This window comes from Heloderma suspectum, chromosome 4 (genome assembly GCF_057233095.1).
Source record: "Heloderma suspectum isolate Gila_16-S chromosome 4, 16-S_ref, whole genome shotgun sequence".
Classification (NCBI taxonomy): Eukaryota; Metazoa; Chordata; class Lepidosauria; order Squamata; family Helodermatidae; genus Heloderma; species Heloderma suspectum.
Genome location: NC_139461.1, coordinates 19,059,278 through 19,077,785, shown reverse-complemented (window position 1 = coordinate 19,077,785; position 18,508 = coordinate 19,059,278). Strand labels below are relative to the sequence as shown.

Here is an 18,508-nt window from a genome sequence, read left to right as displayed (position 1 = left end):
GCTTCAGCAGTATGTGAACTGTGACCTACGGGAAGTACAAGCTGGGTTCTGAAGAGGCAGAGGAACTAGAGATCAAATCGCCAACATTCGCTGGATCATGGAGAAAGCAAGAGAATTCCAGAAAAATGTCTATTTCTGCTTCATTGTCTACGCTAAAGCCTTTGATTGTGTGGATGACAAGAAACTGTGGCAAATTCTGAAAGAGATGGGAGTACCAGACCACCTTACCTGTCTCCTGAGAAACCTGTACGAGGGTCAAGAAGCAACAGTAAGAACCGGACATGGAACAACCGATTGGTTTAAAATTGAGAAAGGAGTACAACAAGGCTGTATATTGTCGCCCTGCTTATTTAATTTATATGCAGAGTACATCATGAGAAATACTGGGTTGGATGAATCACAGGTCGGAATTAAGATTGCTGGGAGAATTATCAACAACCTCAGATACGCAGACAATACCACCCTAATGGCAGAAAGCAAAGAGGATGTAAACAGCCTCTTGTTGAGGGTGAAAGTGGAGAGTGCAAAAGCTGGTTTGAAACTCAACATTCAAAAAACTAAGATCATGTCATCTGGCCCCATCACTTCCTGGCTTATAGAAGGGGAAGAAATGGAAGCAATGACAAATTTTATTTTCTTGGGCTCCAAGATCACCGCAGACGGTGACTGTAGCCATGAAATTAAAAGACGCTTGCTCCTTGGGAGGAAAGCTATGGCAAACCTAGACAGCATAGTAAGAAGCAGAGACATCACTTTGCTGACAAAGGTTCGTATAATCAAAGCTATGGTTTTCCCAGTAGCAATGTATGGCTGTGAGAGCTGGACTATAAGGAAGGCTGAGCGCTGAAGAATCGATGCTTTCGAACTGTGGTGCTAGAGAAGACTCTTACGAGTCCCCTGGACTGCAAGGAGGTCAATTTAGACAATCTTAAAGGAAATCAACCCTGACTGCTCATTGGAAGGACAGATCCTGAAGCTGAAGCTCAAATATTTTGGCCACCTAATACAAAGAGAAAACTCCCTGGAAAAGACCCTGATGCTGGGAAAGATTGAAGGCAAAAAGGAGAAGGGGCCGGCAGAGGATGAGATGGCTAGATAGCATCACCGATGCAATGAATATGAACTTGAGCACACTCCAGGAGAGAGCGGAGGACAGGAAGGCCTGGCGTGCTATGGTCCATGGGGTCACGAAGAGTCGGACAAGACTGAACAACTGAACAACAACAAAGTTAAATTATGTAAATTGTTACAAAATTCTTATGGAATTATTTCTGTATTTTTCTTCATGACGAAAAAATTTGTTTGCATCTGTCTCTAAGCAGAAAATGGAACAAAAGGCACCTGGAAATCCATGAAACACAGACGGAACGGACTTTAGACAGTCCGTACATCCCTAGTCCCAGGTGGATGAGGCTTTAGACCAGCTGTCTCCAACCTTGGTGTCCTTCCAGATCTCTGACTGCAACTCACATCATCCTCAGCTAGAATGTGGACTGGGGATGGTGGGAGTTGCAGTCCAACACATCTGTAGGACACCAAGGTTGGGGACAGCTGGTCTATATGTATGCTATAATTCTATAATTTTTACTTTGATCAATGTCTAGTTCTTAGATTTCTTGCTTTTTTATCAGTGGTTGGTATGATTGGGATAAACTCATTTCATGTTGGCTGGGGGTGCTGGGAGTTGTAGTCCAACACATCTGGAGAGCTCCAGGTTGGATAAGAGTGCTTTAGATGCTTGCTACATGACAAATGCCGATGACAAAATCAAGGTGAATGTTAATGGGGATGAATAGAGGAGGGAGAGGGTAGATTTCACCCAAACACCATGTCGAGCTTCATAAATGTCAGGTCTTCCAGTCCAAGGTCTAAAAAGTGTACTGTGCTACAGATGCAACAATTTTAGCAAGCAAGGAGGAGGTAATGCAAAGCTCTGATGGACCTGTGAATAATACCCAGCATTTGCTGTCCCAAGTGAGATGTTTCAAAGGCTAGGCTGCTTTGAATAATTACTTTTTCTTTCCAGGATTTTAATATCTTCCTTTAGAAAAACACATGCTTCGGAGAAGCACATGGATGTACAGCCAACTTGACGAGGGTATCTGTTTTTTCTTTTTAGGGAGGATCTGCTTTCTCTCCAGCATCAGTGATGAGCAAGGAGAAAGCGGGGGCACAAGCTGCTGTTTTGGCTCGTGAACTTGGCTGCTCTTCAGCCAGCAGTGAAGAAATGGTATCCTGCCTCCGCCAGTTGCCTGCCAAAGCTCTCAACGATGCACAAACCAGGGTGTGTCTATTTCTTGATCTGATGGCATAGTTCAAATGTGTGGGTTTGCAGGTGTTCAGATCTGTAACAGGGTAGAAAGAAAATGCTTGTCAATCTTGTACTTTTCATTCTATTTGGGGAAATATTCTCAGTCAGAATGGGGAAGCAGTATTGGCTACGAAGGAAACAGGGTAAAATATAATTAATATAATTGACATAATTATTAGGGTGCGAACATTTAGTCGATTCATCTGTTGGGTCACAGGTGGGCAAATTGTGGCCCTATGGCCAGATGTGGCCTGTCACCTACTTGCATGCAACCTAATTTCAAAAGCCCTCTTCAGGCTATCAAGTCACACCCCAGGCAAGTGTGCTCTGTCCATCCCCTGGCAGCCCACTGGATAGAGAGGGAGAGAGAAAGAGAGTGTTAGAAAGAGAAGAGAGAGAGAAAGGGGGTAGCAGAGAGAGAGAGAGAGAGAGAGAGAGAAGGATGGCCCCACCCACATTTGGCTTTGGTCCCACCCACTGCCAGCATGTGGTCCCTGGCAAATCAGCCCCTAAGACAAATCACCTTTAGGGGTGACATATCACCCCTAAGACAAATCACCTCTAAGAGAAAAAGCATCAAATCAGCCCTTGACAAAAAAGTGCACAAAAACATGTACACATTTTTGTACATGTTCCTCATCAGTTTGTACACATTCCACATCAGTTTGCAATTTTTAAAAAGTCTGCCCAAAAACATGTACACTTTTTTGTGCAGACTGTTTTTTAATTGCAAACTGATGTGTAAATTCGATGAGAGGAACTTGAATTTGGAAAAATGAAAAAGCGCGGAACTGAATTGGACTGATTTGTCCATCCCTAAAAATGAATTACATTAAACTAAAGATGTGAATGTAAAGATGCGCTAGTTGCAACGTTTTCAATTCAGCTTGCAGCTTTTAATGTGTAATTTGGTACTCATTTTTAGGTTTTACATAGCGCTCTTAAAATGACCAGTCTTGGGTTTCAGAAAGAGAATTGTCTTGACTGTCTTGGAGAGTCCTCACCACATAAAGAAGAGAGTGGCATCAGTAGTACCTCTTCAGTCTGGAATTATCACTTATAAGAAAAATGAACTATTCTAGGCTTGAATGCCCCAACTGAGGGTGCAATCCTCTCCGGATGCCCATCAGCCTCTGAACTTGGAGGCTGATGGGCATCAGGTGCAGAGCGGGAGAAGCACAAAGGCGCGTCCGCAATTCTCCCGCTGTGCATTTTTGCTAGATGTGTGTTTTTACCCATCTAGCTAGAGCTCTGTGGAAGGGGAGGGAAGGAGGATGGAGAGGGCTGGGGAGAGGTTGTATCTCCGCTCCCCCAGTCTCCTCCCCACCCACAGAATCACCCCCTTTCCATCTTCTTTGAGGTCACTTTTGTGAACTCAGAGAAGGCAGCTGGCCCATTTCTCTCTGCGCCAGTTACAAGGGGGCTGGGAAGGAGGGGAGGAGCTTGAGTCCAAGGTCATTTTCACCCATCTAGCTGAGGCATCGGGGAGGGGGAGGGATGGAGGCTGGGAAGTCTGGGAATAACTCATGTCCCTGCTTCCCCAGTCCCCTCCCCTCCCTGCCCTCGGGTACACCCCCTTTTCCTCCCCTCCGAACTCATGTTTGCAAGCTTGTAGAGGCAGCGGGTGCGGTTCTCTCCATGCTGGCTGTGAGGGGGCGGGTAGCTCAGAATCCTGGGTCCGAGGTTGGAGCACCGTCTCCAGCCTCAGATCCAGGAATCCAAACTTTCCTGTGGTCCCTCAGATGCTGTCTAGGTGCCATAGGATTGCTCTCCTCATTGCTGTTATGTCCCTGAAGGTGGCACGCGGATCAGAGAGGCATAGGTGACCAGAACATTGATACAGCAGCATCTGGGGCCGTGGAGGGAAGGAATAAATGGCAACCATCATCGAGCAGCAACTGAGAGGGCGGGAAGCCCCCCATTTTTACCAGGACACAATGGGTGGCCTTCCCAGCTTGTGAATGACCAGCCCCATGATGATGATATCCTTGGAACATTTTATGAAATGTGTGAACGTTTTATGAATTGTATGACATTTGTGCAGTTTTATCATTGTATTGGATGACGTTATTGTAGTAAGCTGCTTTAGGAGGGCTTCTGCCCTGAAAGCCAGCCTAAAAATAGTTAAAAAACAAACAGACCAGGTGCTACTGGCTATTTATTGGTTGCCCTGTGGGATGTCCTCTGCTGGGAGAGGGACAGGGGGAGTGTGACCCTGTTGATTCTCCTGGACCTCTCAGCAGCTATCAATACCATCGACCATGGTATCCTTCTGGATGGGTTATCTTGGTTGGGAGTTGGAGGCACTGCACTGCAGTGGTTCCGCTCCTACTTGGATGGCCAATTCCAGAAGGTGGTGCTGGGGGATTATTGCTCTGTGCCATGGCAATTGTGCCATGGGGTTCCACAGGCCTGTATTTTATTCCCCATGCTGTTAAACATCTACATGACACTGCTGGAGGAGGTTATCTGGAGGTGTGGGCTGAGGTGCCATCAATATGCAGATGACACCCAACTCTACCTTTCTTTCTCATCAAACCCAGGTGAGGCAGTGGCTGTTGTGAATCAGTGTTTTGGCACAGTAATGGACTGGATGAGGGCCAATACACTGAAACTTAATCCAGACAAGACGGAGGTACTGTTAGTGGGTGTGGTTCATTTGCCTGGCTACCTGATATTCAACCTGTTCTGGAGGGGGCTGCACTCCCCCTAAAGGATCAGGTTCATAGTTTGGGGGTGCTCTTGGACCCAGAACTGTCACTTGAGGCACAGGTGAACTCATTGGCATGGAGCACCTTTTATCAGCTTAGGCTGGTATACCAACTATGCCCTTATCTGGACAGAGATAGCCTAGCTACAGTTATCCATGCTCTGATAACTTCTCGTCTGGATTCTTACAATGCGTTATATGTGGGGCTGCCTTTGAAAATGGTCCGGAAACTTCAGCTGGTCAGCAAGATTGTTGACAGGGACTGGCCAACGAGCTCATATTATGCCAGTACTTTTCCAGCTGCACTGGCTGCCAGTCCATTTCTGGGCCTGATTCAAAATGCTGGTGTTAACATTCAAAGCCCTTAACGGCTTGGGGCCAGGTTATCTGAAGGATTGCCTCCTCCTATATGTGCCTGCCCGGACCTTAAGATCATCCTCAGTGGCCCTTCTCCATGAGCCTCCGCCAAAGGAAGTAAGGCTGGTGGCTACTAGGAGGAGGGCCTTTTCTGCGGTGGCACCCCAGCTGTGGAATCAGCTCCCTACAGTGAGGTTTGTCTGGTACCTACACTGTATTCCTTCCTGAGCGACCTTTTTTATTTTCCCAGGCATTTTAGCTTCCTAGACTTTTAGCTTTGATTTTCTAAATCTGTATTTTAAATCTCTGCATTGCTGCTAGGTTTTATTCTGGTTTTACTCTGGTTGTATTGTTATATTGTGGTTTTAATGTTTTTATATTTTATACTGTTTTACTGTGTGCTTGTTGGTTTTAATTTTTGTGAACCGCCCAGAGAGCTTCGGCTATTGGGCGGTACAGAAATGAAATATATAAATAATAAATAAATAATTCATTTTATTTATATCCCTCATTTCCACCAAAAATATCATCATCACAATAATAATTTTTAAAAATGCATTTGTATATCACCTTTCTGGAACCAACCAAGGCAGTTTACAAAAATCCATAAAGCAAGAATGATAAACAAAGGCAAACATGGTAAACCGTTAAAAACAACCTTAAAAACTTCAACAATTTAAAAGCCCAAATTAAAAAAATGCCTCTTGACCCCCTTCCTGAATGCAGAGAGATGGCAGAGAAATGCCACCCAAGGCATCATTCCAGGACTAGTGTACTAGCCCAATTTTGTGGAAACCGCTCCCTGGCTTCTCTGCCTCCAGGAAATGCCCCCTGCTAAGGGTTTGATGGTCTCCTCCCTCTTAGTCACTGCTCAGTGCCAGTGGCCATTTACTTCTTTCTGCCCCACTTCCTTGGCCACCACTGCATAGATAGCACCCCCGTGTCCTCCCCCAGACAACACTGACTGTTTCTTGCTCCCACTGTAGCTCCTAGCTATAAGTGGGCCGTTTCAGTACTGGAGCCCAGTGGTTGACGGATTCTACGTCCGGGAGTCTCTCACAGCAGCCCTGCAACGTTCTCAACCTTTGAAGGTGGACCTGCTCATTGGAAGCGCTCAACAAGATGGCCTGATCAGCCGCGCAAGGGCCATTAAGGTACATAGAAAATTATGACTTAAAACAGAAATTAGACCTGCGGTTGTAATTATGGAGATAGCCTGACTGAGAGGAGACAGGCCGGGCCCTGCCTCTGTTGACAGAGAACCGCACGTTGGGGTGAAACAGTATGTCTTTTCCACATGGTTCCTTGCATACATCATTGGCTGCTTCTGGCAGGGAAATGCAGGGAACAAAATTGCTAATTCAGACAATCATATGAGGAGGTGGAAGCACTTGATACAGGACACATAAAACATCACATGTAGTTTCATACCATTAGAATAAGACCACCAAATTAACTCTTCATAAGTCATTAGTGCAGCTTTTCCCAACCTGGATGCTCCTGAGATGTGTTGGACTACAACTCCCAGCTGGCTGGGGGATGCTGGGAGTTGTAGTCCAACACATCTGGAGGATATCAGGTTGGGGAAGACTGTATTAAAGGGACATCATAACCACTTTTAGTCCTTGTGGTCCTAGATTGTATTTGAACTGGTCTTTTGGTGGTAAACATCTTCCACTTGGGATCAAACTACATGGTATGGACCCAAGTATCCTTGCAAACATGCATTTGATAACCTGCAGTGGGAAAAGCCTCTGGAATGACAATTTGGAGTGGGGAAAATAGTGAGCAGGAAAAGGGTTCGGTGTACTGCTGAGCTGAAAGTTCTTGGATGAACACTTGTGGCTTGAATTTGTGGGGATGGACTTGGGAGGCAAAATAGGGATTGGACCCCTTGTCAATTTTCAGGGGCAGGGGGTTCAAAAGTCAGGGTGAGGATGAAATTCCCAGCCTTGCCCAGAGTTCTTCCCAATTGCTGCCAATTAGTGGCCACCAGTTTTTTTTCCCAAAAGCCCAGAGGAATGAAGCTGCATGGTGATACAGTGTTGGTCTTAGAGGTATTTCTGGGGGTTGGGAAGTCCTTGTAAGAGTGATGCAATGGGGAAATGTAGCATCACTCTTGGTGGCTGTTGGGAAAAGGAAATGGCAGCTGGCAGCCACTGTGAGGATCTGTGAGGTCACTGTGAGGCAGGGGCAATGAGTTTGTTTGTTTATTTACAATATTTATATACCACTCCACATCAGAAGATTTCAGAGTGGTGAACAACAAGGTAAAAGAATAAAACACCAAGTTAAAAGAGTTAAAACATTTTTTTAAAAGACAAATCCCAATATGGTGGAATTTAATAAACCACGGCTGGTCACGCAAGGAAGGCCTCTCAAAATAACAGTGTCTTCAGGAGGCACCGGAAGGAACACAATGTTGGTTCCTGCCTGACCTCTAAAAGCAGGGAATTCCATAGGAAGGGGGCCACCACACTGAAGGCTCTTTTCCTGGTGGACTCCAACCAGGCCATGGGTCCATGTGGAACCACCAGGAACATGCCCTCTGATGACTGCAGTGACTGGGCAGGTTGGTAAAGAAGGAGACGCTCTCTTAGGTATCCTGGTCCCAAGTTGTTTAGGGCTTTGTACACTAGTACTAATACCTTAAACCTGGCCCAGTAGTGAATAGGCAGCCAGTGCAGTTCCCTCAGCATAGGAGTTATGCACTGAAAAGGGGCAGCTCCCGACAACAGCCAAACTGCTGAATTCTGCACTAGCTCCAGCTTCTGGACCAGCCTCAAGGGCAACCCCACATAGAGCACATTGCGGTAATCCAGTCTTGAGGTTACAAATACCTGTATCACCGTGGTCAGGCTATCCCTGTCCAGGAGAGGCCATAACTGGCGAACCAGCCGAAGCTGGTAAAAGGCATTCTGGGCCACAGCAGCCACTTGGGCCTCCAGCGACAATGAGGGATCTAGGAGTACCCCCAGACTACGGACCTGATCTTTCAGAGGGAGTGCAACCTGGGGATGTCAGAGAATTCCGCCATGGATCTCGGTGAGGCCGAATGCCAGTGCATTCAGCCCCCCAAAATCCGTGGCGGAACGAAGCCCCCCCGCCCCCCCCCACCCCGCGAAATGGGCCCGGAATGGAGCACCTACCTGCTGCTGTCCACGCTGCATTGTGAATGGCGGCTGCATCTGTGGCCGCCATTCGCTTCTTCCATATAGCTGTGATAGGCCATGTAAATACTTACGTAGCCTAACACGGCTCACACAGGGACGCTGCAGAAGCCGTGATAGGCTACGTAAGTATTTACGTAGCCTATCATGGCAAAACTAAGGGAAAGCAAATGGCGGCGGCTACAGCAGCTGCCATTTGCGTTCCCTTTTTTTCCGCCGTGATAGGCTACGAAAATATTTACGTAGCCTATCACGACAAAACAGAGGGGCGCAAATGGTGTAGCGGCCGGCATTTGTGCCCCTCTGTTTTGCCATAATAGGCTATGTAAATATTTATGTAGCCTATCACGGTGGGAAAAAAAGGGAACGCAAATGGCGGCCGCCGTAGCCACCACCATTTGTATTCGCTGTTGTTGTTGTTTTTTATCGTGATAGGCTACGTAAATATTTATGTAGCCTATCACGGCAAAATACAGGGACGCAAATGGCGGCGGCTACGGCGGTCGCCATTTGCATCTCTGTGCAGGCTGCCCAGCGGCTGGATGTCCAGCTGTGGGCAGCCCCGGCCGGCGGCTCTGCAGAGTCGCTGCGGAGCAGAGCTGGCTGGGTTAGGATTTCGGGGGGAGGTGCAGAGTGCCTCCCCCCCACTGCGAATCACCCCGTTGAAAAGGTAAGTGACTTTCGTACATCCCTAGTGCAACCCCATCCAGAACAGCCTATCTCCCGGACCTGGGAACCACTCACCCACAGGGCTTCCGTCTTGCTAGGATTCAGCTTCAGTTTATTGGCCCTCATCCAGCCCATTATTGAGTCTAGGCACTGATTCAGGACTTGCACAGCCTCTCCTGATTCAGATGTCACAGGGAGACAGAGCTGCGTGTCTTCAGCATACTGATGGCATTTAGCTCCAAATCCCCTAGTGACCACTCACAGCGGCGTCATATAGATGTTAAACAACATTGGGGATAAGATACAACACCCTGTAGCATAATTGCCAAGGGGCTGAGGAATAGTCACCCAATGTTACTCTCTGAAATCGGCCTTGTAGGTAGGGCTGGAACCACTGTAGCATAGTGCTTCCAGTACCCATCCCACAGAGTCAATCCAGGAGGATACCATGGTCAATGGTATCAAAAGCCAATGAGAGATCGAGCAGAATTAACAGGGTTGCACTCCCCCTGTCCCTCTCTCGATAAAGGTCATCCATCAGGGTGACCAAGGCTGACTTGGTCCCGTAACCAGGACAAAACCCAGATTATAATGAGTCTAGATAATCAGTATCCTCCAAGAGTGCTTGCAGTTGGTCCGCCACAACCCTCTCAAGTACCTTCCCTAGAAAAGGGGTATTTGCGACTGGGCGGTAGTTATCTAATACCGTTGGGTCCAGATTGGGCTTGTTCAGGAGTAGCCACACTACTGCCTCCTTAAGGACACCAGGGACCACCCCTCCCTGTAGGGAAGCATTTATCACTCCCTGGACCCACCCAGTCATACCTTTTCGGCTAGCTTTATTAACCAGGAGAGACAGGAATCAAGAGGGCACATGGTCGGTCACATTATTGCCGGCATCTTGTCCACATCATCAGGCAGCAACAACTGGAACTGATCTCACAAAATCAGGTAGATTGTGGCATTAGACACCTTGGCTGGTACTGCACTAACAACAGCATCAAGTTCGCTGCAGAGACAAACAATTTTGTCCTCAAAGTGCGATGCAAAGAGGTCACAGCAGATCCTCGATGGGGCCAGGACCTCATTTACTGGGGAAGGTGTTAACAGACCCTGGACCACCTGGAAGAGCTCCACTGGACAGCTACTTGAGGACACAATGGAGGCAGCAAAATTAGCCTTCTTTGCTGCCCACACTGCCACACAGTAGGCACGATTATGCACTCTAGAGCGTGCTCGGTCATCTTCACTTCGAGCCTTTCACCATTTGCGCTCTAACCGACATCCAGCCAGTTTCATTGACTGAAGCTCCCCAGTATACCAGGGAGCAGAATGGGCTCCACAGTGCTGGAGAGGGCATTCTGGTGCAATCAAGTCGATGGCCCTCCACATCACACTGTTCCACAGTGAGGCTAGGGCCTCGGCTGGATCACCAGCTCTCTCCACTGGAAAATTCCCAAGAGCATTCAAAAATCCATTGGATTCCATCAGTCTCCTAGGGTGGACCATTCGAATAGGTCCCCCGCCCCACGGGAGGAGAGTAACACCATAAGTTCAAATCTCACCAGGAAATGGTCTGACCATGACATTGCAGTTACTTGGACCCCCGCCCCCAGTCTTCAGACTACCCAACTCACAACTTGTAGCAAAAACCAGATCAAGGGTGTGCCCTGCTTCATGTGTTGGGCCGATGACATACTGAGAGAGCTCCATGGTTGTCATGGAGGCCATGAAGTTCTGAGCTGGAACACTGGAGACAGCTTCAGCATAGAAGTTGAAGTCACCCAGAACCACTGCCCTTTCATGTCACCATTCATGGAAATTTATCCCGCTCCCCTCAAAAACCCAAATTGGCTAAAAATGCCACCTCTTGCATGGGCTGTGAATTGAGCTGTGAAAAGTGGAAGGGGGACCATTTTTGCTCAGCATTTATTAAATGCCATCTTGCCACATCTTATTGCCTCTACCAAAAGTGATGTTTCCTGTACCAAATGTCTAAGGCTAGCTCTGCACGCACTGTGTGCTATGTGTCATTTGGGCTTCAGCCCCTATGGACCTACAAGCAAGCAAATTTAACAGGAGGCCTTCTTGGCCTATGGACTGTGATCCTAGATCTGCTCCCAGAACCACGGAAAATGTCAGAGAGAGAGAGAGAGCTCTGTAGTTTAATCTACATGTTTGCTGAAACCATCTTTTTAAAATTACGATAACAAGAGACAAAATGTCTGTGAATGTGCTGAAGTATACAGCAGCCAGACAGCTCTGAATGTGTTCCCTCTCCACAAAGACCAACACCCATTACTTTTTGCCCGCCCTTTTCATCCCAGCCTCCTGGTTGATATGACTCTTTCTTCATTCCTTGCCTTTTCTGTTTACTGCTAGGCACTCTGTCCTGACCTGTTGCTAATTATCCCATGTGATTGTCTGCTTCTGAAACAGCAGACGAAAAGAATGTCTCTTGGTTCTTCTGTAATGTCACCAGCAACTCATTCACTTGACTTCTCCCAGTGTCTCCCTTCATCCAGTGAACCGTGAACAACAGATATCGCAAAATTACTCATACGCTGATGGGTTTATTTCTGCACAAAGCAGTCAGTGGTAGCTTTGAAATTCCAAGCTTAAGTTATAAGGTATGTTTGTGCTAGCGCTTTTTTCATGTCCACACCTCACTGCATGTTGTGTCACTGATTGTCTCTGGATGAAGACAAGTATCAAAAGAGAACTGACAGCAGGTCCCTCAGCCATGACGTGAGCTGAACATGCCCCTGACTCAGTAATCAGAATGATAGATATACATACCAGTGAATCAATCACACTGGTTCAGCTGTCAGTCTTGCATCTCCCCTTATACCTTAGGCTAGCTACCAACACTAAACATTTTTAAAGCATTGCACATATGTTTGTGCATGCATTTGTCACTGTCACTTTCACTTTCTTAAAGAAAAAAAAAAGATTTTCGTTCCAAATGCAAAATGTCTCCTGGGATGGAGAAAGAGTGGGTGACATTACAGGTACCAACCAATCAGTACTGTCCACAGCCAGCTACTGCTTCAAACTTGCAGAACCATTTTTTCAGAGCTCCTTACTTGAGAGGAACTATTTCTTTGGACAGAGTGCAGTGGGGGCACTTCCAAATCAGCCCCTCTTTTCTAAAAATGTAATTTCTGCCTGCAACTATGGATGAGGGAGAAATTCATTCAGTTTGCACTACTTTTGAACGAATACACAAACCAACACTCAGTTATCCCTCAACATTCACACTTCTCCAAATTTTACAATGGAATTCTCCAGTCAAAGAAATGTGCACAAAAACGTGCATATTTAGGCAAAAGTTTATTTTCCCTAAATATGTGTGTTCATTTATTTATCTATTACATTTCTATACCACCCGATAGCCAAAACTCTCTGGGTGGTATATGTGAAAGTAACATAAACATGCTATAGATTAGAAAAACTGCTTGCAAAAAAAGTGTGTATATTAGGAGGAATTGTAACAGAAACGTGCATATTAGGAGAAATGCACTGACAGTAGACTTGTTTGCCTCATCAACTGCCCCTCTCTGGGTGGTCATTTGGGGCCCTCTAGGTTGTGAGGGCCCTGGACATTGGGCCTCCCCTAGCTACACCACTGCTACTCACTGCTTCTGGAGTCCATCCCCACTATCCATGCAGCAGAGCCCTAGAGAACACTGCCAGTTCATACAAGTTTATGGCAAGGCACAAAAAGGTCACCTGGATGGTGGGGGTGCAAAGGCTGGACCCCTGCCTCCCCTCCTTCCAGCTGCCAGTTAAGGACCCCTGCAAGGCTCAGGACCTGAGAGTGGCTTACCCGGTTAGAATACCGAATGGGAACCATCCTAGACTGGCAAGCAGAGGAGGTATATACTGAGTGGTGCGCCATGTGATTTTTTTCAGTGCCGTTGTTGCCTACTGGAGAGTGTTGGAACTACCACCAAAAGTTACCCCTTCCCCACTGCGAAAATATCATGCTGTCCCCTCCCATTAGCAACATTAATGTTCTCTAGCAGGATGCACAGCATGGCCAGCACTGCGCCCCAAAATGGAAAGGGTTGCATTGTGGAGTGCGCCATGGATGGCCTCCTTGAAAAGTGGCGACTGCCAATGTTGAAAGAGGTGATCCCTGGCACAATCCACAGGAGGGTATCTCTGCCTGTCCTGACTGTCAGAAAAACATTGCCAAGAATGGGAGAGAGACCATGCTGCGGACCACCTCCTCTAAAGTGGCAGTTGCTCCTTCAGTGGAGGCAAACACTTTCACCTCTATTGGTGTGCCCCCCATGGGGGAAAAAAAAATCAATGAGGTCGGGTGTGTCTCTTTTTTTGCAAAGGGCAAATGTTTTCACTGAAAAGGGCCCCCTTTGTCTTAGCTCTAGTCTGTGTGACTCAGTCCTTCCTCCTCCATCTCCATCCTAATTCATATGGATCTTCTGGAAAAGCCATTACTAGTATTCCTTGTGTAGTTACTTCGGAGTGTGTGTGTGTCTGTTTTGCTTCCCATGCTGGATTGTGGAAATATTTTTCAAGCTTTTCTGATGCAAACCAGATACAGTGTATCTAAAATAACCCATCCAGAACAAGGCCTCGTTCTCACAAACAGCAGATGAGGTGGTAAGCATGTGCCTGGACTTACATGGTGGAGGCCAGTTAAATGCTTTTCCGTGTGTTCTCTGTACACAGAAATCTAGAATTGGGGGGAAGGGTTTTAGCTCAGACATCTCCCTGACCAGCTAGTTTTCTGTGTGTGGGGATCTTTTTTGCATGAGGAACTGCATTCCACCATGTGCAATCCCATCTGCAACCTAAAGTTTATAAAATTGCAGGTTTGCCACAAGTGATTTGTCCTTTGTAAGATCTAGGCCTAAGTATCAACAGTACTTTTGAGTGTAGATCTCCTTTGTGAGATCTAGGCCTAAGGGTCAACAGTACTTTTGAGTGCAGAAACTGAGATCTATTTTGTTTGAATGAAGAAATAAAGATGGTTTATTATTAGATGTCCCTCTCTGGGATGATCTGGAAAGAAATTATTCAAACCAAGTGCTTGAGCCAGTAACGTGTCTGTACCACCAACAAAACACTGCTGAGGGAAAGATCAGGTTGCCAATTTTCAGGAACTGACTTTATATCCAGTTCAGGGAAAAACCAACTCTTCAAGAACAGAAGGTAAAGAAAGTTTATTTCAATGACATTTGATGCCTGAAAAGATTGGAAAAAAGCTGTCCAAAAAGTCTTGGCTCTACAGAGAATGGGGGTGGATGGCTGACATCGTTCATGGTTGCTGGCTGGATTTTGGAATGATTCATGTGCTATGTTTGTCTCCTAGGGAGTTTGACCTGAGCTTAAGTATTACATTAGGATCATTGCCGGCGCCAGCAACCTCACTGTACTCTGGGAAGCTATGATAAACTTTATAGATAGGAGTATATATGTATTCCATAATAACAGGGGCAGGAAACCTGTGCTCCTCGGGCCACATGTAGCCCTTGACATTGGAGGCTGGTGGCTCCGATGTCAGTGGGACAGTGAATCTGCTTCAGGTTTCAGTCAGAGCCAGTCAGAACTCTAAAGGAGCTCTCCAAGATGCAGAAGTGCAAAATGGCAGCTCTGCACCTTGGATAGCTCCTTTGGAGTTCTGGCTGGTTCTGACTGAAACTTGGAATAGATTCACTGCCCCACTGACATCAGAGCTACCAGCCACACTGGCACTTGGCCTAATTTCAAAAGCCCTCTGCATGGGATCAGTTCAAACATCTGGCAAGAGTGACCTGTCTCTTTCCTGGCAGCGTGCTGTGAAGGAAGGAAGAGGGAGGGAGAGGAAACAACATGGCCGAAAGAGAAAAGGGGTGACCACCTGCTTTTGTCTCTAACCCCACCACTGGCTAAACCAGCCCCCGACAAATTACTAATAAGGGAATGAGGTCCCTGATAGAAAAAGGGCTGCCCACCTCTGCATAATAACATGGGGAAAGGACATAGATCTGTATTAAGAGCCGAATTCATTATTCTTAGAATACTGGCTCTTAGTTTGTTTGTTTTTAAAGCAGGGGTGGGGAACGTCTGGCCCATCGGCCGGATGTGGCTTATGACACCTTTGGATCCAGTCCACAGCCTTCCTTCATCAGCTCCACTCCTCTCCCTGTGGCGATTAGGCTTAGAAAAGTGGTCCCATTCATGCAAATGGAACTTTTTATATAAGTCTTATTGTCACACGTGTGTGTGTGTGTGTGTGTGTGTGTATGTGGAGGTCACAGCTGGGGAGAGAAAGACTAACTCTCCCCTCCCTATGTGCTGTGACGTCCCCAAAGTCCCCCACCCCCCACCCCATGAAATACACTGGGCTGCCCATCTGAGTGTTTTTGGATCCTCCTGAATATCATTTTTCTCTCTAATTAGCGATTTGAAGACAGCGAAGGCCATGCCAACAGCAAAACAGCCTTTTATCCGGCTCTCCAAAATTCTTTGGGAGGAGAAGACTCCAGTCCTGTGGTGCAGGATGCAGCCACCTGGTTTTATTCCCTGCAGCACTCCTCCACTGAGTACGCCTTGTTCTCCAGGGCTTTGGAAAATGCCACTCGGTAAGAAACTCTTTTGTGTTATTCTGTCTGGTTAACACACTTCTTTTGTTATTAAAAAAAAAAAAGGTTAGAAGGAAGGCACAGAAAAGGAAAAGAAAGGAAGGAAAACCAAAGTATGTTGTCTCATTACAAACAATTATTCTTTACAAGTGTGACTTGCAATAAATTCTTGCAGCATGGAGGCTGGTTCGAGCCAGCCAGCCAGGCCCTCTTCAGGATACTCCATTCCATTTTCCATCCCCTACTCCATTTTCCCTCTCTCAGCAGTTAATCAGCATCCTGTGACCATAGAGCATGCTCAGTCTTTGTGTGTGGGTGGTGCCGTTTTGGTGACATAAGAATCCACATGTGGAGGATGAGGTTGCTATTATTTTATAGGATGCTTGGACCTTGTGGTTGGTGTGGTTACCTTTATTAGTCATTTGTGGTGCATACACATATATGTCATCTTCTCAATGCCTCTCACACATGTACTTATCAGTAATTTCACTACTAATTCAGCCACCAGTCTGGTCTCTTCCTCCACAGTCTAGGCAGGGTGTTCATTTTTATTTTTCAGAATGATGCTTGGATGTTTAAGCAACCAAGAATTCACTGATGGCTTTGGTTTGTTTGGGTTTGGGGTTTATTTTTTGTTTTGTTTTTTGCTTGTTTGCTTGCATTTCATAATTGAAATGAAGTTTTAAAATACTGCTAAACTCCTCTGAGAAGTTGGGGTACAGGGGGCCGCAATGGCACAGGCACCAACTAAATGGTGCCGTGCTTGGTTGGCCACTGCAGCAAACTAGCAAGATTACTGATTGTGAACTTGACCGTGAAGGTGATTAAATCAGTGTGACAAATAGGGATGTGTGTACAAGCAAAACACGAGCTGGTCGATGTTCTCCAATATTCTCCAAATTCCACCTCGAAATTCATTCTGTCTCGTGTCCATATTGGATTGCAATATGGGGGGGGGGGGTTGCACTGAAATGTGTGTGGATTTTCATGCAGATTTCCCCAAGTGTATGCATAAATTGTGCACATTCTTTTCCTGTGGGTTAAAGTGTGTTTCTGCGCATTTTTCAAAAGTACGCACACTTTCATGCACGTTTTCCAAATGTGTGCATGCTGTGAAATGTACAGACTTCAACTGCAGATTGTGTTCAAGTCCTCATTCTACCCAGGTCAGGAGCTGTGAACTGGATAAATCCCAATCAAAAACAAACTGAAAAGAATTCCTCATACATCCCTAGTGACAAGTATGTGACAAGTGTGCTTCAGAGTGCAGCAACACCCTTTTTATGCACATTTGTGCACCTCTTTGCTGAGCCAGCTTGATAGAGTGCTGCAACTTGGCACGTCCCCATCTGCTTACTTCAGCTTCTTTGCATATGCTGCTGTGGCTGCTGTCTAATTTTCTTTCACAAGTCCTGTGGCTCTCCCTGCACGTAGTTGCAAGCCACTCTCCCAGGGGTGTCTGTGAAAAAACAGCTGACAGCAAGCTGAAACTCATTCAGGACTCTTATAGAGTAAAAGCTGAACATCTATAACTCCATATAGGCCCTGCAGGAAGTAAGGAGCAGGCAGGCCATAGAATGTGGTTTCCTTCTGTAGATGAAACCAGGACTGGAGGAGGGAAAGCTGGTACTTTATCATGTGCTGCCACTCAACCAAAGGGAAATCCTGGGCTTGTGTTCATTTCAGTATGGTAGATTGTGTGTTTTTCCCACCCTCTGCTCTTCATTGGCTGTCACTGGTGGGGGGGGGGCAGGAAAACATGTATAGCAGTCTTCTGTAACCCTGGGGCCCTCCAGATGTTTTAGACTACAACCCCCAGCATTCATGACCATTGGCCATGCTGGCTGGTCCTGATGGGAGTTGAATGTCAAGAGCGCCCTAGCGGCCTCTTTCAGTCTACTCCAATAGCCAACTCAAGACACAGACAAAAGGCTTTAATCCTTTTACAACATAATGACTCTTTCAGATGCTAATCACCAGCGACTAAGCAATGAACAGCAGAGTAGCCTATGCTCCAAGTAGGCAGTTGATCCCTGTTTGAAGGAGAATCACTTGAAGAGCCTGAACTTATGGGCTAGGGAGAGATCCTCCCTCCTTCCCTTGGGTCCACAGGAGGCGGCCGTTGCTTGCGCGCCAAACGGGTGCTATGCCTCCTTTCCACGCCCTCCATTGCTCGTCGCTCCCTGCGTATGCGTCGAGCGTCTAGCAAGCCCCCCTCCTGTACTTTCTCACTGCTAGGATCACTATCTCAGGAATGCCGGCAGGAGGAATCTCTGCCAGCTGCTGTGCCTGTGAGGGATGAGCTGGCTCCTCTCCCACGGATTGCTGATCCTCCTCAGAATCAGAACTGCTCTGGGGTTCTATCGGCTCAGTTTCCACCCTGACATTGAAGTCCAAAACATCTGGAGAGCACCAGATTGAGGAGTGCTGTCATAGGGTGATAATGTCAGGATGGATGTCAGTTTCATTACACCTTATAGGGGGACAAACTCGAGTGGGGCTACAAATTTTGATGATCACATGTAGAAAGTGTGCAAGCATTGAAGAAGAAAGATAAATTAAGAAAAAGGCTCAGCCCTGGATAAGTATATAAAGTTTAGTCCATTTTTAAATTATGGGCTGGAGTCCTTCTGGCAAATTCAGATGAGGTTATAAACCCTGAGAAGGAAATCTGAGTGGTTGAGCTGTAACCCCCACA

General features: G+C 46.6%; 1 protein-coding gene across 1 annotated transcript in view; it reads left to right on the top strand.

Moving 5' to 3' along the window:
* The window catches only part of TG (thyroglobulin), a 224,933-nt gene that overhangs the window by 176,024 nt on the left and 30,401 nt on the right, over positions 1-18,508 (top strand). Inside the window, exons 42-44 of the mRNA XM_084851439.1 lie at positions 2,120-2,284; positions 6,365-6,532; positions 15,629-15,810. Of these exons, the coding sequence (XP_084707565.1) occupies positions 2,120-2,284; positions 6,365-6,532; positions 15,629-15,810 (515 nt within the window). The remainder of the gene's footprint in view (positions 1-2,119; positions 2,285-6,364; positions 6,533-15,628; positions 15,811-18,508) is intronic.